The sequence below is a fragment of the Anomaloglossus baeobatrachus genome, chromosome 2 (genome assembly GCF_048569485.1).
Source record: "Anomaloglossus baeobatrachus isolate aAnoBae1 chromosome 2, aAnoBae1.hap1, whole genome shotgun sequence".
Taxonomy (NCBI): Eukaryota; Metazoa; Chordata; class Amphibia; order Anura; family Aromobatidae; genus Anomaloglossus; species Anomaloglossus baeobatrachus.
The window spans coordinates 136,754,635-136,781,049 of NC_134354.1; the positions used below are offsets into that span (position 1 = coordinate 136,754,635).

Consider the following 26,415-nt stretch of genomic DNA (forward strand, 5'->3'; position numbering starts at 1 on the left):
ATTAATATCCAGAAATGACCTTGTGCTAAATTGGTCGTCTGCACTGCTCAACAAATTTGGGGAGGAGGGGGAGGACTGGTTAGTCAGAGATCAGGGAAAGTGCTTCACAGACTCCCATTGTATTAGCACACAAATAATGTAAAACATTTATTTATCTATCTACCTACCTATCTATCTATCCTGTGTACACAATTATTAGACAATATGAATTTTTGATTAATTTTATTATTGATCAACTACAAAAATCGGCAAATCCAAAAAGGGTAATAAACCTGAATATTTAAAAAAGTGAGGTTTCGTCCTAGGAGAATATCTCTGTGTGCAGAAATATCATGCAACTGAATGAAAAATGTAAATTTTCCCATCTCAATTGTTTATCTTCATCAGTTAAAGTGAGAATAATAACCAAACAACTCAAAATGTACAAAAATATATTTGTCATTTAAAAAAAATAAATAAAAAAAATTCTCAGTGACCAATATACTCCTCTTCCATCCATGGAGTCTGTGATTTTTCTAATCTGTAGACGATTAACGTTTTGGGCAGCAGCAACCACAACCTACCAAACACATGGGTGTACTGGTCTTCTTCACAGTAAATCTCATATTTAAGAAGGGCCCACAAGTTCTTAATAGGGTTTAGGTAAGGTGAGCAAGAGGCCAGGTCCTTATTCTTTCATCCTTAAGGCCTTTACTGGCAGCCAAGGAGTGGAGACTTCTATGCTGCGAAGGAGCATTGTCCAGAATAAAAATTACAGTTTTCTTGAAGGATGCAGACTTTTTTCTGTGCTTAAAGAAAGTGTATTCTAAAATCCAGCAGTAGATTTACGAGTTAGTTGACTTTGTGTCCATCTTCAACCCAAAAATGTCCAAGTGGCTCATGTTTTTTAATACCAGACCATAGCAGTACCCACCTCCAACGTGCTGGCGTCTGAGTTGAAGTGAAGGTTTGTGCTTGTTACTGACCCTGTCATGGGCCCATCCATCTGGTCCTTCAAGGTTCACCCTCATCTCATCAGTACATAAAACCTTTGAAAAATCTGTCTTCAGATATTTCTTGACCCACTCTTGACGTTTCCACTTCTATGGCTTGTTCCATGGTTGTCGGTTTTAGCCTTCCTTACCTCGGCAGTGTCTCAGAGTACTGAACACCTTGTACTTTTGGGGTCTCCAGGGAGGTTGCAGCTCTGAAATATGACAGCACTGGAGGAGAATAGGCTCCTGGTCGCTTCATGTTTGATTCTTCTCAAGTCTTTGATAATGTGCATCTTTTTTTCTAAACAAGTTTTGTGTGACTCTAAACATGTTATGTTTCAACATAACTTTTCATGGTTCTGTGATCACACCCCAATATCTTAGCAATTTCAACAGTGCTGCATCCCTCTAAAGGCTTGTAATCATTTTTTTAATTTTCAGAGTCAGTTAAATCTATTTTTTGGTCCGTTTTGCCTAAGGAAAAAAGAAGGGAATTTTGTTTACTTACCGTAAATTCCTTTTCTTCTAGCTCCAATTGGGAGACCCAGACAATTGGGTGTATAGCTATTGCCTCTGGAGGCCACACAAAGTATTACACTTAAAAGTGTAAGGCCCCTCCCCTTCTGGCTATACACCCCCAGTGGGATCACTGGCTCACCAGTTTTAGTGCCAAAGCAAGAAGGAGGAAAGCCAATAACTGGTTTAAAGACCAATTCAATCCGAGGAAACATCGGAGAACTGAACCATACCACATGAACAACATGTGTACCCGAAAAAACAGAAAAACCCCGAGAAAACAGGGCGGGTGCTGGGTCTCCCAATTGGAGCTAGAAGAAAAGGAATTTACGGTAAGTAAACAAAATTCCCTTCTTCTTTGTCGCTCCATTGGGAGACCCAGACAATTGGGATGTCCAAAAGCAATCCCTGGGTGGGTAAAAGAATACCTCATGATAGGGCCGTCAAACGGCCCTCTCCTACAGGTGGCCAACCGCCGCCTGAATGACTTATCTACCTAGGCTGGCGTCTGCCGAAGCGTAGGTATGCATCTGATAATGCTTGGTAAAAGTAAGTAGACTCGACCAGGTGGGTGCCTGACACACCTGCTGAGCCGTAGCCTGGTGCCGTAATGCCCAGGATGCACCCACGGCTCTGGTAGAATGGGCCTTCGGCCTTGAGAGAACCAGAAGCCCAGTAGAACTGTAGGTTTCAAGAATTGGTTCCTCGAGCCCCCGAGCAAGGGTGGATCTGGAAGCTTGCGACTGTTTACGCCGACCAGCGACAAGGACAAAGAGTGCATCCGGGTGGCGCAGGAGCGCCATGCGGGAAGTAGAACCTGAGTGCTCTCACCAGAACCAACAGATGCAAATCTTTCTGAAATTGATGGACTGGACGAGGACACAAAGAAGGTGAGGTGATATCCTGATTGATATGAAAATGGGATACCACCTTAGGGAGAAATTCCGGAACCGGACGCAGAACTACCCTGTCCTGGTGAAGGACCAGGAAGGGAGTTTGTATGAGAGCGTTGCTAGCTCGGAAACTCTCCTAAGAGACGAGACCGTTACTAGAAGGCCACTTCCCGTGAAAAACGGGAAGGGGGACATCCTTCAAAGGCTCGAAAGGCGGCATCTGGAGAGCAATTAGAACCTTGTTCAGATCTCAGGGCTCTAACGGCCGCTTGTACGGAGTGCTGAGAAGACAAACTCCCCGTAGGAACGTGCGTACCTGAGGAAGTCGTCGTTTCTGAAAAAATACAGATAGCGCTGAGACTTGTCCCTAAAGGGAACTGAGCGACAACCCATTTTCCTACCTAGATTGCAGGAAGGAAGGAAACATAGACGATGCAACCGGCCAGGGAGAAACACCCTGCGCCGAGCACCGAGATAAGAACATCTTCCACGTCCTGTGGTCAATCTTGGCGGACGTTGGTATGCTAGCCTGTCTCATGGTGGCAACCACGTCCTGAGGTAATCCTGACGACACTAGGTTCCAGGACTCAATGCCACACCATCCGGTTGAGGGCCGTAGAATCCAAATGGAAGAATGGCCCTTGAGACAGCCAGTCTGATTGGTCTGGTAGTGCCCCCGGTTAGCCTACCGTGAGGCACCACAGAACCGAGTACCACAACATCCTCGGCCAATTTGTAGCGACGAGGATGGCGCGGCCGCAGTCGGTCTTGATCTAGCGCAGTACTCTGGGCAACAATGCCAGAGGTGGCACCTAAGGTAGCTGGAACTGCGACCAATGCTGAACTAAGGCGTTTGCCGCCAGAGCTCGATGATTGTGAAACCGTGCCATGAAGCTGGCACATTGTTGTTGTGCCGTGACGCCATTAGATCGACGTCCGGCCTCTGTCAGCGGCGCCAGATCTCCTGAAACCCGTCCGGGTGAGGAGACCATACTCTTTCGGCCACACCTCAGCGACTTAGGAAGTCAGCTTCCTAGTTTCCACACTTGGGATGTGAATTGTGGATATGGTGGATGCCGTGTCTTCCACCCACATCAGAACCTGCCGGACTTCCTGGAAGGCTTGCCGGTTGCGCGTTCTTCCTTGGTGGTTGATGTATGCCACCGCTGTGGAGCTGTCCGACTGAAGTCGGATATGCTTGCTTTCCAGCCGCTGTTGGAAGGATTGTAGGGCAAGATACACTGCTCTGTGTTCAAGAACATTGATCTGAAGAGTGGACTCTTGCTGAGTCCACGTACCCTGAGCGCTGTAGTGGAGAAAAAACTGCTCCCCACCCTGATAGACTCGCGTCTGTCGTAACTATCGCCCAGGACGGGGATAGGAAGGACCTTCTTTTTGACCAAGAGGTGAGAAGAAGCCACCACCGTAGAGATTCCTTGGCCGCCTGAGAAGAACGACGACTCTGTTGAGGGACGTCGACTCCTCGTCCCATTGGCGGAGAATGTCCCATTGTAGTGGACGCAGTAAAACTGCGCGAAAGGAACTGCCTCCATTGCTACCATCTTACGTAGGAAGTGCATGAGGCGTGTCAATGTGTGCGACTGGTTCTTAAAGAAGAGCTTGCAGCCCGTAGTGAATGCTGTTTGTCTAGCGGCAGCTTCACTATCGCTGAGAGAGTAAGAAACTCTATGCCTAGATATGTTATCGATAGGGTCGGGGTCGGATCTGACTTTAAAAAGTTGATGATCCACCCAAAACTCTAGAGAGTCTCCAGCGCAACGTTCGGGCAGTGTTGGCATGTTTCCTAAGAGAGTGCCTTGACAAGTAGATCGTCTAAATACGGGACCACAGAGTGACCCTGAGAGTGCAGGACTGTGACTACTGCTGCCCTGACCTTGGCGAAGACCAGTTGGACTGTCGCTAGCCGGAAGGTAGAGCTACGAACAGAGGGTGTTCGTCTCCTATAACGAAGCGTAGAAACGCTAGTGCTCTGGATCAATCGGCACGTGTGGATAAGCATCCTTGATGCCTAATGATGCTAGGAAATATCCTTGGGACCTTGAGGCGATGACATGGCGGAGGGATTCCATCCGGAACCGCCTGGTGTCCACTAGCTTGCTGAGCATTTTTAGATCCAGAACGGGACGGAACGGCCCGTTGTTATAGGTACCGCAAAGAATTTGGGGTAAAAACCGTGACCTTGTTCCTGAAGAGGAACGGGGGTCATCACTCTTTCTGCCTATAGAGTGCACCCTGTTTGCAGAAGAGCAGCGGCCCGGCCGGGAGGTGGAGAAATTCTGAAGAATCGAGTTGGAGGACGAGAAGTGAGCTCTATCCTGTACCCGTGAGACAGAATGTCTCACACTCAATGGTCATTGACCTATGGCAGCTAAATATCGCCAAGGCGGGAGAGCCTGCTACCGATTGAGGCCGCAAGTCATGAGGAAGCCGCCTTGGAAGCGGGTTTTCCGACTGTCGCTTTTTTGGGCGAGACTGAGCCCGCTAAGAATCTTAGCTCCTCTGATCCTTTTGAGTCCACCTTGGACGAGGAAAAATGGGACCTGCCCGAGCCTCGAAAAGGCCGAAAACCCCGACTGCCTCTTGCTCTGTTGGGGTTTGTTGTGTCCGGGCTGAGGAAAGGATGAATCCTTACCCCTGGACTGTTTGATGGTTACATCCAACGCTCACCAAACAGTCGGTCAGCAGAAAAAGGCAACTGGTTAGGCAACCTTTTTTGGAAGCAGAATCTGCCTTCCATTCACTTAACGAGCAGACCAGGCTCTGCTTAAAAACACGGAGTAGCGGAGGCTACCGCCGCACGGTTCGCAGAGTCCAGGACAACCTGAATCGCGTAAGAAACAAATGCAGACATTTGAGAGGTTAAGGATGCCACCTGCGGCACAGATGTACGTGTAACCGTGTCAATCTGTGTAAGACAAGCTGAAATAGCTTGGAGTGCCCCAAGGGAGAGAATGCCGGAGCCAACGGTGCGCCGACAGCCTCATAGATGGCTTTCGACCAGAGATCCATCTGTCTGTCAGTGGCATCTTTGAGTTTGCAGTTCCATCTCCCACTGCAACTATGGATCTAGCTACAAGTCTGGAGATTGGAGGATGCCGCTCGGGACATTGGGTCCAGTCCTTGACCAAGTCAGGGGACAGGGATAGCGTGTATCCTAAGCCGTTTGGAGAAGCGCATATCTGGATAAGCGTGGTGTTCCTGGACTGCCTCTCTGAAGGCAGAGTGGTCCAGAAAAATACGTGAAGCTGACTCCTCCACTGGAGGAGTTGTGAGAAATAACCCACATTCTATAGATGGACGCTATAAGATTATTTACTATGGCGTCACAATCAGGTGTATCCAGATTGAGAGCGGTCTCAGGATCAGAATCCTGAGCCGCTACTTCCGCCTCATTACACAGCGAGTCCTTCTGTTAGGACCCTGATGAAACCGAGGCCGCTCATAGCGAGCCCACTTAGGCTGTCTGGGACTGACGTCCGTGCAGAGCCGTGACTCTGGGATGCGTGTGACATTCCCGGAGCTGTTAGTTATTCACACTGAGGGGGGCCATGGATCAATGATTCAACAGTGCCCATATTGTGAGAGACATGTCCGGACTGCTAGGCTTCTAGTATCATAGCCATAGTCTCAGAAAAACTGTCAGTAAATACTGCAGACACCGTCCTCATCCCCTGGCCATTAGTGCATACAATGGGAGTCTTCCGACATAGTCAGCAGCTGCTGCTGACTAAAAAGTGGAGCTATGCGTGGATGTGTTGCCTCCTTCGCACAAAGCACAAAACTGGTGAGCCAGTGATCCCACTGGGGGTGTATAGCCAGAAGGGGAGGGGCCTTACACTTTTAAGTGTAATACTTTGTGTGGCCTCCAGAGGCAATAGCTATACACCCAATTGTCTGGGTCTCCCAATGGAGCGACAAAGAAAGCCTAATAATTTTGCACCCCTTTATGCAGGGTGTTGATATCTTTAGAGCTCCCCCTCCTTCAACATACAATTACACATCACCTGATCTGCTTCATCCAATAAGATTTCAAGTTTATACACTTTGGAGTTGGAAAATTGCATAACAATTTTGACATGATCAAAATATTCACTTGCCTAATAATTCTGCACATAGTGTATCTATAATGTAATGGTTTACAGCTACATATGTTAGGAGAACACTAAGTAATTCCAAGACATAGTGAGAACCTATCCTTATTGGTTGTACTGGCCTCGTGTTCACCCCACATAGCTATAGGGGTAAAGAAGATGTTGTTCATTTGCCCCGAACCTTTCACTTACTTTGTTCTGATGGGATCTGTTCTTGACTGCAGAGCATATTATGGCCATCTGAATGCTGCCTACCATGGTGGTCATACAACTTTCATTGTGTTGTATATCAAAGGCTTTTTCCAGTATTGTAGTATTGATAACCTATTCATTGAATAGGTCACCAATATCAGATTGGTTAGGGTCCAACACCCAACACCCCACCGATCAGTTGTTATCAGCTCTGCCAGCATCTGAATCTAAACAGTTTGATGTGGTGGAACCTCACAGGTCCATTCACTTTTTAATGGTTATATCACAGAAGCTTTATTCATCACTCATCAAAACGGGGCAGTTGCCTGCATCCATGATTCCCGAGTATACAAATAGGTGCACGGCCGCTTGGCAACTTTTCATTTTTACAGATGAAAAATGGAACTGAGATTGTGTAAAGGGTACTTTACACGCTGCGATATCGGTACCGATATCGCTAGCGAGCGTACTCGCCCCCATTGGTTGTGCGACACGGGCAAATCGCTGCCCGTGGCGCACAACATCGTTTACACCCGTCACACGGACTTACTGTCCCTGCGACGTCGCTGTGGCCGGCGAACCGCCTCCTTTCTAAGGGGGCGGTTCGTGCGGCGTCACTAAGCGGCCGGCCAATAGAAGTGGAGGGGCGGAGATGAGTGGAACATCCCGCCCACCTCCTTCCTTCCTCATTGCCGGTGGACGCAGGTAAGGAGATGTTCGTCGCTCCTGCGGTGTCACACGTAGCGATGTGTGCTGCCGCAGGAACGACGAACAACATCGTACCTGCAGCAGCAACGATTTTTTGAAAAGGAGCGACGTGTCAACGAGCAACGATTTTTCAAATTTTTGCAATCGTTGATAGTCGCTCCTTGGTGTCACACGCTGCGGTCGCCAACGGCGCCGGATGTGCGACGATATATCGTTAGCGATGTCGCAGCATGTAAAGCACCCTTAATAGGAAAAACAGATCGGTAGTCACCACAATCAATGATGTAGAGCTGGTGAAGTGAGGGGTGGCACATAAAACAGTGCTAGAATAATATGTGGTGATACAACTAGGTTCAGTACATTGTTTTTATCTATAGTGATCACAATGAAAATAAGAAGCAGACATACTGTTTTCTGTTACGTAAAGTGAATCTTTCCCTGGATTTTTGCCACCTAATCTGTGATCAGCATAACGTAGAGACAGAGACCCTGATTCTAGCAATGGATCCCTTACTGGGCTGCCTGCTGTCGGTTTGATAAAAGTTTTATTACCAAGAGAGTATTGCTAGTATTACTAGTACTTCCATGTAGTCCCCCATATTCTTCAGCTCTGTGTATCCCCGCCCTCACCACTGATTAGCAGCTTTCTACCTATACACAGCGTACACAGAGATCTGTTCTGTAGGCGGGGTTAGCTCAGCATTCACGGTGTCAGATTTTCTTTAAGTGCCAAGGCAACTTGCCAATATCAGCTGTATAAAGCTCATTAGGACAGCTCTGATTTTCAATGGCAGAAATTGTGTGGTCATTCTATAAGGATGTGGATTGTGGTAGGAATAATCGATTTTCCATTTATGAAAAAGTCTCAAGTGTAAAGGAACAGTCACCAAGCGAGCAAAGAAAAACAATTACTGTATTTTGCAGATTATAAGACGCACTTTTGTGTGAGGGGAGCGCCTTATAATTTGAATGCAGCTTACCGGGGTGGTGGAGAGGGGTCGCAAGAGGCCAGGAGAATACTGAGGCGCTGTGAAGGGGCTGTGGTGGCTGTGCAAGGGCTCCAGCGGCTGTGTGGTGTCTCTGGCGGCTGCTGCTGGGGTGGCTGCGTGGTGTCTGCAGCAGATGTGCTGGGTCTCCAGCGGCTGTGTGGGGTCTCTGGCTGCTGTGCGAAAGTCTCTGGCGGCTGGACTGGCACTGCGAGTCGGGCGGTGATGACTTCAAATATTGCCGCCCGGAGTCTGTGCATGTGCAAATGGAGCTCTCAGCTTTAGCTCTCATCTGCTAAGACGCTGCCTCCGGCCCATTGATCTCCCTCCAGTGGAGTTCATGCAAATGGCGCCTGGAAGTGGCGTTGCACAGATGAGATCTCAGCTTGTCATCGAGCCTAGAGCTCAATCTGTGCTGTTTCCGGGTGCCAATTCCTTAAAGCCCTAACCACAAGCAGCCACACAGCACGGCAGCCTGAGCCTCTGCACCACACAGCCTACAGTTTCTGGGACACCTACCTCCCCTGCCTTCTGTGACTCCTCCACCACCGCTACTGCGCCCTCCAGTAAGACATTACTGGATTACAAGACAGACCCCCCCTTTTTTTTCACCTTTTTTGCTCTGAATTTGGGGTGCGTCTTATAATCCGGTGCATCTTATAAAACAAAAAAAAAGTATTTATTTATTTCACTCACTTATAGTATATAGCGCTATTAACGCCACAAAGTTTTATAGACATCATCATCACTATCTCCACTGGAGCTCACAATCTATCAGTATGTCTGGAGGATGGGAGGAAACTGGAGACCCAGGAGGAAACCCACGCAAACAAGGAGGCTGCTTCATTTGTAGGGTGCTGCCATCATGCAACCACAAAAGCACCAATGCATGTTGAAGTGTGACTGCTAGAAACAGACTATTAGTGTAAGGATATGATTGTGATTTATTTTTTACTTAGTAGACCTGACCTTTCCAAACTAGACAACATAAAGACTTATAGGGACTAGAGATGGGTGAATAAATTTCAGGACCTAAAACACAGCTCCTGGTTGTGTTCCCTTCTAGGTAGGAAGAGGTTCACAAGACGTGACAATGTGCCAGGCCAGCTAAGAGGAGGCACGGAGGCCATTACTTAGAAGGAGGTTCACAGGGCTCCAGTCTTGTGGGCAAGGAGAGACCTGGCTGCTGGACCAGGGGCCTGAAAACTGATTCACTCATTTCGATAGAGAACACATTATTGACATGTCGTCATCGCAGAGTCCAAACATGACAACCATGCCTCAACACAGGTACTGTCTAAATTTCAGCTCTTTTTGATTTTAATTCCCTGGAATTAGACAATGAAGGTTCTTACTAAATGACAGCTAGCAGAGATTGGAATTTGATTCAGAAAGTGTTACAATGTTATGATGAAGTCCACCAAAAATACCAAAACTTTCACTGCTTAGGTCCCTTTCACACATCAGTTTTTTGCCATCAGTCACAAACTGTTTTCTCGACAAATCGACGGATCCGTCGCATATTGTGGATAAATAGTCGGCGGATTCCGTCATTTGATTACGATGGCTCCTGCGCCCATAGGCTTCCATTCTACCAAACGACGGACGGCGACGGATCCGTTTTTTCAACGTACACAAAAAACGTTACTCTGGCCGTCGTCTCCGTCCAACGGACAAACATTTTTCGACGGATCTGTCAAACGACGGATGAAACATGCGGCCATCCGTCGCTAATACAAAGCGATGAGAAAAAAATGGATCCAGCGGCGTCAGTCGCCAGATCTGTTTTTTCAAAATTTGATGGATTGTGACTGATGGCAAAAAACTGATGTGTGAAATGGGCCTTACATTCATGGAGTGTTTCAGTTTTTGTAAGAATATAATTATTGACTCATTCAAGTTCTAATACATTTTAATAAATACAGTATATAACATTATTGTCCTTTTTAAATTATCTGTGTTTAGTCTAAAAAATTAAACTACTCCTTTTTACATTCAGAAGAAAAAAAAATAGAAGACAGAGTGACCTAATAGTTCTCTCGTATAGTTTTTTACAAGTGGATAACTATAGTCATGGTCAGGTTTTTGGTTTAGTAGTTTTTCTCTGATAGCAGAGACCTTTATCATAGTGACAAATGGAAATACAGGCTATGTGGGATAGATTCCTTGTGACTCGCCATTAGCTTGTGGGTTATCAAACAGCCATGAATCACAATATACGGTTTGTGTCCAAAATTGTTTGTAGCCTCAACTCCCATGTGCCATCATTTCACAGAAATAAGGGCCATTTACACGCTGCGACATCGCTAACGATATATCGTCGGGGTCACTGTGTTTGTGACGCACATCCGGCGTCGTTAGCGACATCGCAGCATGTGAGACCTATGAGCAACCTTAAACGATCGCAAAAGAGACAAAAATCGTTTGTCTGTGAGAGGTCGTTCACTTACCATTTATCGTTGTCTGGTCAGTAGCGATGCGGTTTGTCGTTCCTGCGGCAGCACACATCGCTATGTGTGACACCGCAGGAACGATGAACAACATCGCACCTGTGGCCGCCGGTAATGAGGAAGGAAGCAGGTGGGCGGGATGTTAGTTCCGCTCATCTCCGCCCCTCCACTTCTATTGGGCGGCCGCATAGTGACGTCGCTGTGACACCGAACGAACCGCCCCCTTAGAAAGGAGGCAGTTCGCCGGCAACAGTGACGTCGCTAGGCAGGTAAGTATGTGTGACGGGTGTTAGCGACGTTGTACGACACGGGCAGCGATTTGCCCGTGACACACAATCAACGGGGGCGGGTACGCTCGCTAGCGATATCGGTACCGATATCGCAGCGTGTAAAGTACCCTTTACTGTACCATTTAACATTACTATCTGGTACAATGATCAATGGACCCCAGTGAGTTAAAGGGAAGCTGTCATTTTTTAAATGATATTTGTCTTGCAAGAAGGATTCTATAGAGCAGAAGGAGCTCATCAGATTGTTATATATTTTTCTGGGAAAAGTTTCAGTAAAACCTAAAACTTGCATACAGTTCATTGAAATCTCTGGTGTTTGTACTCATATAAGTCCAGTGGGTGATCCTATTCAGGCAGTCCAGAGAGGTGGATCACTTACTGAACTGATGTCATGTCTCGGTTTTAGGGCACGATCCTTTGACCTCTTGCTGCGTGGACGGCTTCCTTTCCTTCTGAGCCACAGCCTGGTCAGTCTCTGCGCACCTGCTAATGGTTCTCTTATCTTGGCTTTTCTTCCCTTGCTTTGTTGCTAGTAAAGTGTTTCACATTTTCCCATTTTGTCTCTGTCCTAAGACAGCTTGGGTGGGGCTATTTTTACTCACCTTCTTTGCTGGCTATATTTTTAGGTGGATTACAGCAAAGGAGTTCGAGCCCTGCAGCTAAGGTATTTTGCCTGCTAGGCAGAGACCAGTTGTGTTGCTGTTGCATGTTTGCTCATTTACTTTCCCAACATCTTTCTTCTGTCCTCAGGTTGGTGGAAGACTTGCCTTGCTTTCATTTACTAATCTTTGTGCACATGGTTTAAGTTTCTTCACCTTGGGTCTCTGTCTACCTCTGCAGTGCACACTCTCATGCTCTTGTTTAGTTTTACGTAGTGGCCTTAGCTCTAAATCCTTAGGAGGTATGAGAAACCACTCGTTGACCTTTCAGGTAGGCAGGTCCGAGTTGGTGTGTTTACTTGTGTGGCTACGAATCTCCTAGTCTGTACAAGAACCAGTAGGGTATGAATGCGTATTTTGTGTTTTGATTTCATTTACTGGTGATAAGTTAGGTACGGGCATAACAACCGATATACATACAAACACCAGGAATTGTAATTAATAAATGTTTTCTTACCAACCTATATATAATTCTTCTTCTCCATACCATGATGTTCACAGATCAGACTGTAGGTACAACCTGACAGGTAGGTTCCCTTTAAGTTAGGGTTCATTGTAGCGCCGACAAGGTTTATCTCATTTTGACAGCAGAAATAGGGTCTCATTTAGAGACTGACTGCACATGTAACAAAGATAGCGAAGAGACAAGGTAACATTGAACTCTGTGAACTTCATCTTTCTGAATGTGATGTGTCAGAGATGGGTCACACAGTTCCCAATAATGGCTGCAATTGACGCGAGTATTGTGAAAATCAGTACATGCCTCGTTTTAGGGTTGCAGTAATAAAGCCCTTCTAGCGTTCTCCTTTTCCTATATCCAGTAAGCAATACATAACTGTGACTCATGGAAACTAGCCGAAATTCCTCTCAGCAGATAAGGTCAAAGCAGCCCACATCATCCCTCCTTACCATTACCTATACTCAAATCTGTTACCACAAGTTCCATTACATCAAGATCACTTCTCATCTAGTGACATGCAGTCATGTACAGAGTGGAGGAAACCATGATATGGGATCAATCAGTATTCACCAGGGAGTCCCAGAGACATGAGGAACACCATTTATAGACTACGTGTATCACTAGTCCTATGGAGCCGAGATGTTTCATTCTCATGTGCAATATCTGGCATAGGTTGGAAGTGATGCATTACACTGGGAAATGAAGAATTTGGTGCATTAGAAATGAACCTGTTTATAGATTAGTTTTTATTTCCGATTCTAAATCTGCCCTTAATTTTCTTACATCAGCTCTAGTTAAGGAGATATGATATATCTTATGTATATACATACGACTGATCGAATATCTAGGACTGCTGTCTACTAAACATTATTATTTTTGCCTTTTTGGTTAGTAAACCAAATTCATACATTTAGACTTATGTTATTTATGAAAATTTTACGTCCCAAAATAAGAATTAAACATCCATAAAAATTTGTCATTGAGACAGACATTGTTCATACAGTATTTAGCGAAAGCAGCCCCTTAAAGATTTCTTACAGTGAGTTGTCCCAGGGCAATCACTTTGAAAAGACAAGCATCGGACATCATGTGAGTATCCCAGTGTTGTCGGGATCTTTGTTCTACAGTTCTTAAAGCTTGGTGGAACCAATTATCTTGTTCTTCACTTTACCAAGGTTTTCTGGGAAACGATCCAAGTGGCTATGGAGATAACGCACCTTGATACTCATTATACAGCCGAGGTGATGGAAAGAATATAGCATTTTTTCTACTAGTTCAGTGTAACTATCTACTTTAGATTTCCCAAGAAAATTCTGTACAACCATAGTGAAACGATACCATGCATCTGCCTCAGCATCATTCAATGAATCTTTGAAGTGTGGATCTTTTATAAGTCTGATTTGAGGACTGTCAAAAATACCGGCCTTTAGCTTCTCCGTGGTGAGTCCTGGAAATGTTCTGCAGATATAGTCAAAGCATCTTCCCACTTTTTTTAGAGTCTTTACAATCTGCTTTACTAAATGTGCAATGGTGGTAAAATTATCTTATTCCTGTCAACCAATGGTTCTGCAATTACATTGTTTTCTCCTACTACATATGTTCTCTCAGAGGCCACTGTTTTCTCATCCAGTGCTCATTTTTTGATCTACTATCCCAGAGGCAGAAAAAAAACAGAGATACTTGGTGTATCTGCTGTCCCAGGACAATATTCACCATTTTTAGATCCACAGACATTGGCCACTGGTGATCATGATATGATCATGGTATGTGGGGTCAGAGTAATTGTGTTTTGCTCTTCAGTTATCTTAGTTGAGTGATCTATTGGGGGTTGATCCATATTTGTTTCCATTGAGTAAAAGCACATATTCTAGGCTCCACTTAGAACTGTCATGAACGGCCGCCATTCCCTCGGTTGATATTGTAATATGCCCATTTTCAATTAAAAGCTCATTGCATGTAATATGTTTTCAAGTATCTGTCACATACCTTACAGACCATCTTTGATTCTATAGTTATTACTGCCATCGAGGAAAACATACCAAACTGATATGTGGGCAACTTTACATTATCTCAAAACATAGAGCTGCTACGAAAAAAATGAATGACATACTCAGATTCAGAGAACTGAAGATACCTAAATAAAGCCTAATACCTGAGGCACCAAAAGGTTTTTTTTGTGTTTTTTTTTTTTTCATTTGTTCCCCAGTGATTATATATAAGATCAAGGTCAATAGTTCAATAACAATAGAAGGTTGATTGATACTTACATAGGGCCCAAATATGAAAAAGAAATTAGTGTTTGGCCACATCAGTTAACATTGACTCCATATTCAGGACCTTCTGAATATCGAGCCTATGTTGGGAAGTGAGTGGGATTTGTTGCGGCCATACATGCTGGAACAAGATGCCTATCTAATAAGAATATGACTGATCAGACTGTACAGTGATGGATTGGATTTCAACATACGATATCCATTCTTTTTGTTTTCAGCGGTAATAAGCTGTCAGTTTGTGGCAGCAACGTACTCCACTATCCCTATGCAGGACACATTCTTGCTCAGTATGGGTATGGAAGAGGCCAAGAGATACATCTCTGAGACGAAGGGAATTTTGTTTACTTACCGTAAATTCCTTTTCTTCTAGCTCTAATTGGGAGACCCAGACAATTGAGGTATAGCCTATACACCCAATTGTCTGGGTCTCCCAATAGAGCGACAAAGAAGAAGGGAATTTTGTTTACTTACCGTAAATTCCTTTTCTTCTAGCTCTAATTGGGAGACCCAGACAATTGGGTGTATAGGCTATGCCTCAATTGTCTGGGTCTCCCAATAGAGCGACAAAGAAAAACGAGTGCTCAGTGCTCTAAAGCAGGGGTCGTCAACCACCAGTCCGTGGACCAGAACCGGGCCATTGTTTTTTTTTTGCCGGTCCGCGGTGCCGCTGCGGGCCAGCACTAAACACTGCCACTGTGTTCTGCGGTTGCTCAGAGCACACTTTGTGGGGTGGATGCTGCCCTGCCCTGTCACGCCTCACACAATGTTCTCTGCCAGGAACTGTGACATTTAAAATGTCATGGCTTCCGAGAGACAATATTACACAGCACATTATGTGGGGCGGGTCGGCGATCTGGCCACAGTATCGTGGCTCATGGCATAGCTCCTGGTGGGGACCTGGTCTACAGCTCTGTACATTAAAGTCCCGCCAGCACCCCCGATGTACAACACTGTTTGGTGTATAGCGCTTCTAAGTAGCAGTGTTGTACACTGAGGCTCAATGTACAGTGCTGCTACTCTACTTGCAAAAAAGCCTCACCCCTGCCAAACACCCACGCTGCCCTGCGTCTCCATTCTCCGGTGCCGACACCTCCTCTTTCGGCCATCTTTGTTATCCTTCTTCTGAAGCCGGGGTGCATAACACGTCCTACGTCATCCACAGTCGTCAGCATTGAGGTCCTGCGCAGGCGAACTTAGATCTGCCCTGAGCAGGACAGAACAAAGAATTGTAGTGCGCCTGCGCGAGACCGGCGAGTGTGTATGACGTAGGACGCGTCATGCACACAGGCTTTAGAATGAAGATGGCCGAAAGAGGAGGCGACGGCACCGGAGAATAGAGACACCCATATGACCCAACTTCACCGCAGTGACTGTTTAGGTAACTATTATAAAGTGATTTTTACGTTCTACACAGCGGCCTGGGCTCCTATATACAGCATGCTAGAATACTGTATATAAGAGCCCACTAGTGTTGGCCGCAGCTTATAGGCCCCAAATCTGCTGAAAGGTTCCCTTTAAAGTACCATTACAGCAGTGAAATAAAAGAAAATGTTGGTGGCGCTTTAAGTGATTTTTCAGAAGGATTTTGTAATGGATCCACTCTAAATCTTCTCAATATATTCTCTGTGCTCATAGCCTTAAAGGGAACCTGAAAGCTGATACATGCTGGCTCTGGATTTACAAATTCAGCCAGGTATGTTTGACTCTGAAACACTGCAACGTTTCAGAGAAAAACATACTTTATAAGCCATCAGGGACTACTATTAACTGTTGAATATGTAATTTTGCTAAATGACTCTGTCAAGTAACAGCAATTTACAGCAATCCCACTGTAGAACCATTTATTACGTAGAACCGTACAGTAATATTTGTAACTGTGTACAGAGAGGAAACTCTATAAACTGCCTCAGGTGTGTCTTCACAGGGCTCCAACTCAGTTGTCACCATTTGTTGACCACAGTCTTAGGCCTCTTTCACACATCCGTGGAAAACACTGACGTTTTTCATGATCCGTGTTGAAGGTGCATATGGCCTTTCATGTGCCGTGATTTTGGCACACTAGTGTTCACTGTGTGCTATCTGTGATAGCACACGGAGATCAGGAACTTTTTACTCACCTGTCCCCGGTGTCGCTGTTGCTTCTGGGTCCGCAGTGCAGTACATATTCATAAGCATAATGAGCAGGCCCTGAAACAAGTGATAGTAGCGCTGAAGACAGCAGCGCTGTAGACAGGTGAGTAGAGAAAATCACTTTATTTCAAAGACATGTGTTTTCTCCTGCACATGTCACACTGATGTCACACAGAGCCCATCAGTGTGCGGTCTGTGTGACATCAGTGGTGCCGTAGAAAAAAAGACTAGTCTCCGTGCGGAACACACACACGTCTGTGAAAAAAACACGGATGTGTGTGCAGACTAATTGATTTTAATGAGTCTGTGTATGTTCATGTGTCCTGGTACGTATGAAAACGTACACCATATGTACCGGAATCACAGACATATAAAGGGGGCCTTATCATAGGAGATTATCAAGGTAATGGATAAAATAGGCTAACTAAATGTTTGCAGCTGCATGCAAAATACTTGTGGGTATGTGCACAAGACGTCTTTTTCAGGCAGAATCCACAGCGGAAATGGCCTCATAATCTATATAAGGCTATGTGTGCACGCTGCGGATTTACCGCGGATTTGCTGCAGAAAATGTGTCTAACATTGCTGCAGTCATTCCCCAGCAAAGCAAATCCTATGGGTTTTAAAAAATGCTGCGCCAACACTGCGTTTTTTTTTTTAACCGAAGATTTACCCGCGGAATTTCCACTGCGGAATTAATAAGCATGTCACTTCTTTTCCGCAGGTACCTGCAGTTTTTGCCATAGATAATGGTAAGAATCCGCGGGAACCAAGTTGTGGAAAATCAGCGGCAATCCGTCGTAAAACCGCACGCGGATTTTGGTGCGTTTTTTTTTACCGCGGGTGCGGGATTCTTTAAGAGGGTCCGTTTTTTTCTTAAGAAAAAGGCACTTTCTAGTGCGCACATAGCCTTAGTGAGTAAAATAATAATCGTACCAGAAAACAGTCAATAAGATGAACACATGCTTTCTTATATAGGGATGCCTTGCTGAGTCTTTTGAATGTCTTTTCACTGCTTCAAGTATCTAAACCACCAAGATGTTAAAATAAAGGACATGTCCATTCTTTTGGCGTTTTCTGTTCAGAAAACACTCTGTACTTTACAATACAAGTCAACAGAAAGCTCAAAAGATGTCTGGACACTTTTTGGAGTGTTTTGCTATCGTTTTAGCTTAAAAAAAAAAAAAAAAAAAAAGAAAAGATAAAATAAAGACAAAAAAGTTCTGAAGCATCACCTGTTTGAAAAACTCGGTAGTTTCACGTGCATTTAAGAGACGCTGTGTGCACACACTCTAAACTTTGGGACTACATATTTTTAGGGTCTAGATTAGTTAGTGAGTACACTGTACTGCCGTGACCAAGACTTGACCAGTTCAGATGGGTGAATAGTAGCTATTAGTGATTGGATAATACTTACCGTTACCGAACACAGAGTCCTATTCCAGTATTCGTCATGACAAGAAAAATGCTCGGGTTCCCTTTTGACTTGCATTTGGTTTGTTATTTGTGTCAAATACCGAAATAGTACTTTGGGATTAGTTACGGATACTTAGAACACGAATAGTTACAATTCGCCTATCACTAATCACTATCACTGCTGGCCTATGTAAACCAGTGGCCTCCTTACCATTGTCATCCCCAGTACCACACAACTTCTAGCCTCTCGTTATGTTCTTCAGCCTGATCTGTGATTCTTCCCCAGACTCGGCCTCTTTTCTTGCCCCTTGCTTTTTTCTTCTTTTAGTTTCCTCCTTTCTGACCTTTACCCTCAACATTTGATGATGTTTCTGGCTTATCCCATCGCTCATGACCCATGACTTCCACCTGACTACCCTTCTGTATCTAATCCCTGGAACATTTCTGGCCACCAAAAGCCTCAACAGAGTTTGAGTTTCTTCACACAAATAACTTGATATCTGGAATATGTTCTGTCTAAACCAATATGTAACAACTTCTAGAGGTATCATTATCCCATCAAGTTAACGGAGATAAACAAAGGTTTCAATCTGTTTCCAATAATCTAAGGTTCAATCACTTTTGAAGTCAATGTTTCTTTATGGAAATCGTGTTCTCATTTAGCTACCGGCAATAAATGTTCCCTTTCCCTATTAAAATTGCACAATCCTTTACATAGAACTGTTGACATGTTGAGCAAATTGTGGCTCAACTATGGACATTTTAGTCGTTGAATTTTGTGCTAAGTGTAATACTATGACTATGTTCACACGATGCTTCTTTGCAACTTTTTTTTTCTGCAGCAAAACCTCCTCTCATCCAAAAATCAGGTTTTGCTGTGTTTTTGTTGCATTTTTTAGCTGTGTTTTGGTTTGTCATTTGTCTACAGTACATGTTTAAATAAAGTTAGTTTCATTCACGACAAAAGGAGCGAAAACACAGCACAAAAATGCTGAAAGAATTGACATACTGCTTCTTTAAAAAACAGAGCAGTTTTCATTAGTCAGAAAAAAAAAGCAATAGTGTGCATGAGATTTCTGAAGTCTCATAGCTTTTGTTGGTACTGTAAAGAAGCTATTAATTAGCATAAAGCGCATGAAAAAAAGGCTGCAAATATAATGCAACAAAAAAGCAAAGTGTGAACATAGCCCGATACCAAACACAAAGAATGGTGGGTTAGTGATACACCAACACATCAGGCGCTACAGAATATACAGAATAGGTGTGTAGCGTAATGTTCTAAAATGGCAACAGATACGATAACCCACACAGCTATGACATGTATGCACGTTTTCAAGAATCAGTAATATATATTATATATATATATATACTCATATACATATACATACACACACACACACAGTATATATACATAGCTCTCAAAAAAAACATTTTGTTGTTTAAGTGTTCCCTTTATTTTTTTAATCAATATATATATATATATATATATATATATATATATATAGATATATACATACATACACACATATATATATATAGACTCATATATATATATATATATATATATATATATATATAGGTCACACAGCATGTGTATATGTGGATATATACTGTATATGTGTGTATATATATATATATATATATATATATATATGTTGCTCGAAAGAGGCACACACTTAAACAACAAAATGTTATTTTAGTGTTCCCTTTATTTTTTTTGAGCTATATATATATATACACACACTATATATATACTGTATGTATGTATATATATATATATATATATATATATATATATATATAATTACACACACACACACACACACACACACACACACACACACACACACACACACACACACACACACACACACGCTGCATATTTAAAATATTACCGTACATCATGCTAATAAACTATTCAGATTTGGAGGGGGATCACATTGTTAAAATCAACTATATTAATTTGATCTGTATTGATTCCACAGTATAAACACTCAAATACTTAACGAAAAAAGTTAAATAAAGGGGAATGTTTGCTCATATGTCTCGGTGCCACTTACAGTTTCTTTGCTGCCTGTTGCTCCATCCTCCATCGGCCGGTTCTCACAGCTGTCTGCCCTCTCTGCCTATCCCCCGTTTGGTTTCCCCAGCCCCCTGTGAGTAATATGGAAGAACAGGAAGTTCTGAGCACACAGCTGTAGTAACAGCAGAGACAACCATCCCCCTGCACCGAACCATCACCGTACTCAGCTTCCGCAGAGCGGCTCCTGATATAGTGCTCAGATAAATGATTCTGTTAGAGTCATGATGAATTGCAGCTACCAGAAATTCTAGATTTTCTATTGTTTTTTTTATTCTTTGGAAATAACATGTTTACTTATTTTTTTACAAGTTATTGTAATCTCAAGGCAACATTTAAAGGGGTTTTCCAATGAGAAAATCTAGATTCATTTTAGGATATTTTGATTTGGTTATCTGTTTAGAATTGTTATCACTTGGCAAGAGTGGAGAGTGGATAAAAAGGGCATCTCTTGCTCAGGAGGATCGGTCCTGCCCTGTGCTTGCTCATTTTGTTTGGCCAGTGATGCCAGGTGCTCATTATTCTGTATAGAGGACTATGTGGGGCTCATTATTCTGTATAGAGGGCTATGTGGGGCTCATTATTCTGTATGGAGGGCTATGTGGGGCCCATTATTCTGTACAGAGGGCTATGTGGGGCTCATTATTCTGTATAGAGGGCTATGTGGGGCTCATTATTCTGTATGGAGGGCTATGTGGGGCCCATTATTCTGTACAGAGGGCTATGTGGGGCTCATTATTCTGTACGGAGGGCTATGTGGGTCTCATTATTCTGTATAGAGGGCTATGTGGGTCTCATTCTGTATAGAGGGCTATGTGGGTCTCATTATTCTGTATGGAGGGCTATGTGGGGCCCATTATTCTGTATGGAGCGCTATGTGGGGCTCATTATTCTGTATGGAGGGCTATGTGGGGCTCATTATTCTGTATGGAGGGCTATGTGGGGCTCATTATTCTGTATGGAGGGCTATGTAGGGCACATTATTCTGTATGGCGGGCTATGTGGGGCTCATTATGCTGTATGAAGGACTATATGGGGCCCATTATTCTGTATGAAGGACTAAGTGGCCCCATTATTCTGTATGGAGGGCTATGTGGGGCTCATTATTCTGTATGGATGGCTATGTGGGGCTCATTATTCTGTATGGAGGGCTATGTGTTACCCATTATTCTGTATGGAGGACTATGTGGGGCCCATTATTCTGTATGAAGGACTATGTGGTACTCATTATTCTGTATGGAGGGCTATGTAGGGCACATTATTCTGTATGGCGGGTGTCACAAACCACCGGGGGGGTCACTCAGAAATCCCCCGCGCTGGCTACCAGTACGTCACAATCGGGGGGTAACAAGTGGGGGTCACCCCTCCTTTATACCTCCCGACCGACAGACAGAGCACGTGACGCGCTCTCTAGCGCCCCTCTTATAGTCAGGCCAATTATGGAATTGCCCGACAATAAGCAAGGAGGCCGCTATACTACTTATGCCGATTATTGAAGGGTCCCCGGTGAGAGTAAGGTATATATTCCCCCGACCTCCGCGGGCGGAATATATAAAATCTCCCCGAATCTCACTGGCCTCCCCACAATAATCCTTGGCACAATTCGCTGCCACCAACCGATTTACGGTAACTATTAGCCGAACACACAGACGTGGGATTCAAGATCGAGATAACAGAACAGCCCAAGATTAATTATATAATTTAATCAGCCTAAAGCACACTAGAAACTACAATATATACAATAGGGAATCTACAGAATATACATATGTCAGAGTACAGTTACAATCAAAGCATGGGTTACAAACAGGCATACACAGTTCCAGCAGTTACCTTGTTGCGTCTGGCCACAGGGGGGCGCTGTAGGCCAGGTTTCCAGGAACTCCCTCACAGGTCTTTCCCAACCAGGCCCCCGAGCAGAAGAACACTGGAAAATGGCCGAAGTAGGGTTATCAACCTGGACAAATCCAGGTCCCCTCCTACCTTAGTGACCTCACAGGGAAGCACTGCCACTCCCCCTGCATGGATCAGAATTATCCAGCAAAGGGGATATTGGCCATAACTTTGCCTGGGAGCGTCGTAGGCAGACGCCAATGCTCTCATTGTGACAGTTATGAATTTAGCTACAGAACGAGGGGACTCATGACCTGTCTGCCAGTTCCCCATTGGCTGATATCACGCCTGGGGCATTTCCCAATGTCCTGCTCCCATAAAAAGGGGGTGCCGGCATCGTCCACATGCGGAGACACCATTTTTATGGTTGCCATATTTATCGGAAATATGGCTTGCGAGATACGAACCATTTTTTACTGGAGTCGTTCTGTCTGGCTATTTCCATAGCCTTGCTAACTAGCTAGCAGCTCCTACTACAGGGTGACGGCAGGGAGTCATCCTGTGTCCATTGTCCTAAAGCCACCTAATTTCCATATCACAGGACATGGCCATGGGATTTGTTGCTAAACCAGTTGTGTGAAGGAAAGGGGGGGTGACACCAGGAGAGGGCTTCCTGACATACTTGAATATCATGATTTATCGTCATATCTCCGGATTTACCTCACACCTCCCCCCTTTTGAGGGCGCTAGGGGGCAGCACACTCCGGTGTTCCCCCGTGCGCCCGTCCGCGACCTCTCCTTGTCGGGACAGCCCGTCTGCGTTACCGTGGTCACGGCCCCTTTTGTGGCGAATGGTGAAGTTGTATTGCTGGAGCGCAAGGCTCCATCGCAACAATCGCCCATTCGTCCCAGAGACGGTGTGCAACCAGCTGAGGGGATTGTGGTCCGTCTCCACGATGAAGTGGCGCCCGTATAGATAGGGTTGCAGACGCTGCAGGGCCCACACTATGGCCAGGCACTCCTTCTCCATCGTGGAATAGGCAACTTCCCTTGGTAACAGCTTCCTGCTCAGGTACAAGACTGGGTGCTCTTGGCTCGCAGAGTCCACCTGGCTGAGCACCGCACCGAGGCCGAAGTCACTGGCGTCGGTCTGTACTACAAACGGCCGCGTGAAGTCGGCTGCCTGTAGCACGGGCGGGCTGGACAGGGCGTCCTTTAGGGCCCGGAAGGCTGTCTCGCAGTCCATTGTCCAATCGACTGCAGAGGGCAGCTTCTTCTTGGTGAGGTCCGTCAGGGGCTTTGCCAGGCTACTATAGCATGGAACAAACCTCCTATAGTACCCAGCGGTCCCCAAGAAGGACATCACCTGCTTCTTGGTCCTGGGGGTGGGCCAGGATGCGATGGCCTCCACTTTCTCAGGCTCGGGCTTCAGTGTTCCCCCGCCTACCCGGTGACCGAGGTACTGGACCTCGCTCATGGCCAGCTGACACTTTCCCGGCTTGATGGTCAAACCTGCCCGGTGGATCCGCCTGAGCACCTGTGCTAGATGCTCTAGGTGGTCCTCCCAGGTGGGACTGAAGACGGCAATGTCATCCTGGTACGCGGCCGCGTACCCTTCAAGTCCCTTGAGCAGGGTGTTGACCATCCGCTGGAAAGTGGCAGGGGCATTCCTCATCCCGAATGGCATCACCGTGGACTCGTACAGTCCAAATGGGGTAATAAAGGCAGAGCGTTCCCTGGCCTTGCGAGTCAGGGGGATCTGCCAATATCCCCGGCTCAGATCCATGATGGTCAGGTACTGAGCCCCGGCCAACTGATCGAGCAGGTCATCGATGCGTGGCATTGGGTACGCATCGGCGACCGTGACCGCATTGAGCCCCCTGTAGTCCACGCAGAACCGAGTGGTTCGGTCCTTCTTAGGGACGAGGACTACAGGCGAGGCCCAAGCGCTGTTGGATGCCTGGATCACCCCCAGCTTCAGCATCTCGTCAATCTCCTGGCGCATGTGTTGCTGCACCTCCAGGGAGACCCGATATGCTGAACGCCGGATCGGGGGATGATCCCCAGTGTCCACGTGATGGACAGCCAAGTCAGTCCTTCCGGGCTGGTTGGTAAACAACCCCCGGAAGGGGTGTAGGGTGGCCCACAGCTGGGACCGTTGGTCCTCCAAGAGCTGGTGGCCAACCTCCACATCCTCAATGGATCCGCCTGCCCTTACCTGGGCTAGCATATCCAAGAGGGTTTCCGCTTCTCCCTCCTCGGGCAGGTTGCACACGGGGAGCGCACATGCCTCCCGCTCATGATGTGCCTTCATCATGTTCACATGGAAGGGCTTCCGCCTTCCACGGGCAGGGTCCAGGGTGACCAGGTACGTTACAGGGTTGAGCTGCTGGTACACGAGGTATGGGCCTTCCCAGGCTGCCTGAAGCTTGTCCTGTGGTACGGGGACCAGTACCCACACCTTTTGACCCACTTGGTAGGTCCTCTCACAAGCGTTCTGGTCGTACCAACGCTTCTGATCGGCCTGGGCTTGAGCCATATTGTCGTGTACCAGTTGCGTCAAGGCCTGCATTTTGTCCCGGAAGCGCATGACATACTCGATAACCGACACTCCAGGGGTGGCCAAATCCCCTTCCCAAGCCTCTTTCACCAGAGCCAGGGGGCCCCGCACACGTCGCCCGTACAGGAGCTCAAACGGTGAGAATCCTGTTGAGGCCTGTGGAACCTCCCGGTAAGCAAATAACAGGTGTGGGAGATACCGCTCCCAGTCACGCCCATGGGAGTCGACCAACATCTTAAGCATCTGCTTTAAGGTGCCATTGAACCGCTCGCACAGGCCATTAGTCTGTGGATGGTACGGGCTGGCCACCAGATGTCGCACCTGGACTTGCTTACAGAGGGCCTCCATCAGCTGGGACATGAATTGGGTCCCCCGGTCAGTGAGCATTTCCTGGGGAAAACCCACTCGGGAGAAAATCTCCAGCAATGCGGTGGCCACCTTGTCAGCCCGAATGGACGACAAGGCCACTGCTTCTGGGTACCGGGTGGCATAGTCCACTACCGTCAGTATGAAGCGTTTCCCGGAGCTGCTGGGGATGGCCAGCGGGCCGACCAGATCCACAGCCACCCTCCTGAAAGGCTCATCGATGATTGGCAGAGATACCAGTGGGGCTTTGGGGCGTGGCCCCGCCTTCCCCACTCTCTGACAGGTTTCACACGAACGGCAGTAGGCAGCCACATCGGCCCCCATTTTTGGCCAGTAGAAATGCTGGTTTAACCTGGCCTTGGTCTTAGCGATCCCTAGGTGTCCGGCCATCGGAATCTCATGTGCGATCCGCAACAACTCCGTCCGGAACGGATAGGGTACCACCAACTGTCGGTCCCTGGGCCACGCCTCCGGTGAACCCTGCTGGACCGTGGCCCGGTACAGCCGTCCTTGGTCCCAGACCACTCGCTCCGGGTCCGAGTCCGAGGGAGGCTGTGCCGCCTGCTCCTTAAGAGCTTTCAGGCTGTCGTCAGCTTCTAACGCTGCCTGAAACCCCTGACTAGATGTGGCCAGAATCGACGAGACTGTCACATCTTCAGTCAGTACCCCGGGACCTGTGTCCTGGCCTCCACCTGACTCGGCTGCCACTTGGTCAGAAGGGGAAGAGCTATCGGACCTCCGGGAGGCCCCTTGGCTTCCAGCACTCCCACTGCGGGTGACAGCGGCCACAGCCGCTGCGACCGTGGGTCGTGCCTGCTCCTCCTCCGTTCCTGACCAAGTCGCCGGTTCAGGCAGACCTACCTGGCTTCCTGACACCCCGGTTGTGGGGGAACCATGCACCGAGATCTTACCTGGGAGCACTTCCGCTCCTGGACCGGCCCCAATCTCACCTGCCTGTTCCCCTCCTGCAGCAACAGAACCCCGCTGTGAAATCTCTGGGGACCCCACATTTGCTGTGGTAGCCCCCACCCCACACACTGGTCCTCCCCCTGCAGCACCCTGCTCTCTGCTTATCCCTGCAGAGGGCAACAGATCCCAGCTCACAGGCTGGTTACTTGTAGAGGCATTGTCACACCTTTCTCTGACCCCCTCCCCTCCTGTCACAGCTGCAGCTGCGTGTGTGTCTATGGTGTCTGTGCAAGCCGAAATATCAGAGTTCACTCCCTCCTCCCTTACATCATTCATAGATAACACATTAACATTGTCAGAAGTCATGTCAGTACTGGCTGAAGGTTCAGCCCTTGGTTGGGGCCCGAACTGGGAGGTTATCTGCCCCAAATCTGTCCCAAGTAGCACGTTTGCAGGGATCCGATCAGTTACCCCCACCTCCCTCACCCCTCGCCCTGCGCCCCAGTCCACATAAATGTCAGCAACAGGCAGCGCCGGGTCAGTGCCTCCAATCCCGGAGACAGCGAGGGTTTTTCCAGGGATCAAGTCTTGGGGGGACACCATCTCAGGCC

At 46.6% G+C, this 26,415-nt stretch overlaps 1 protein-coding gene across 3 annotated transcripts in view; it reads right to left on the reverse strand.

Moving 5' to 3' along the window:
- Window positions 1-26,415, reverse strand: part of LIMK1 (LIM domain kinase 1) — a 183,424-nt gene that overhangs the window by 101,304 nt on the left and 55,705 nt on the right. The window contains exon 1 of one of the 3 annotated variants that reach the window (XM_075335373.1): window positions 20,120-20,154. The exons of the other annotated variants lie outside the window; for them this stretch is intronic. Coding sequence (XP_075191488.1) covers window positions 20,120-20,145 — 26 coding nt within the window. The 5' untranslated portion in view covers window positions 20,146-20,154. Of the gene's footprint in view, window positions 1-20,119; window positions 20,155-26,415 lie in introns of those variants that run through there. 3 annotated transcript variants of the gene reach the window in all.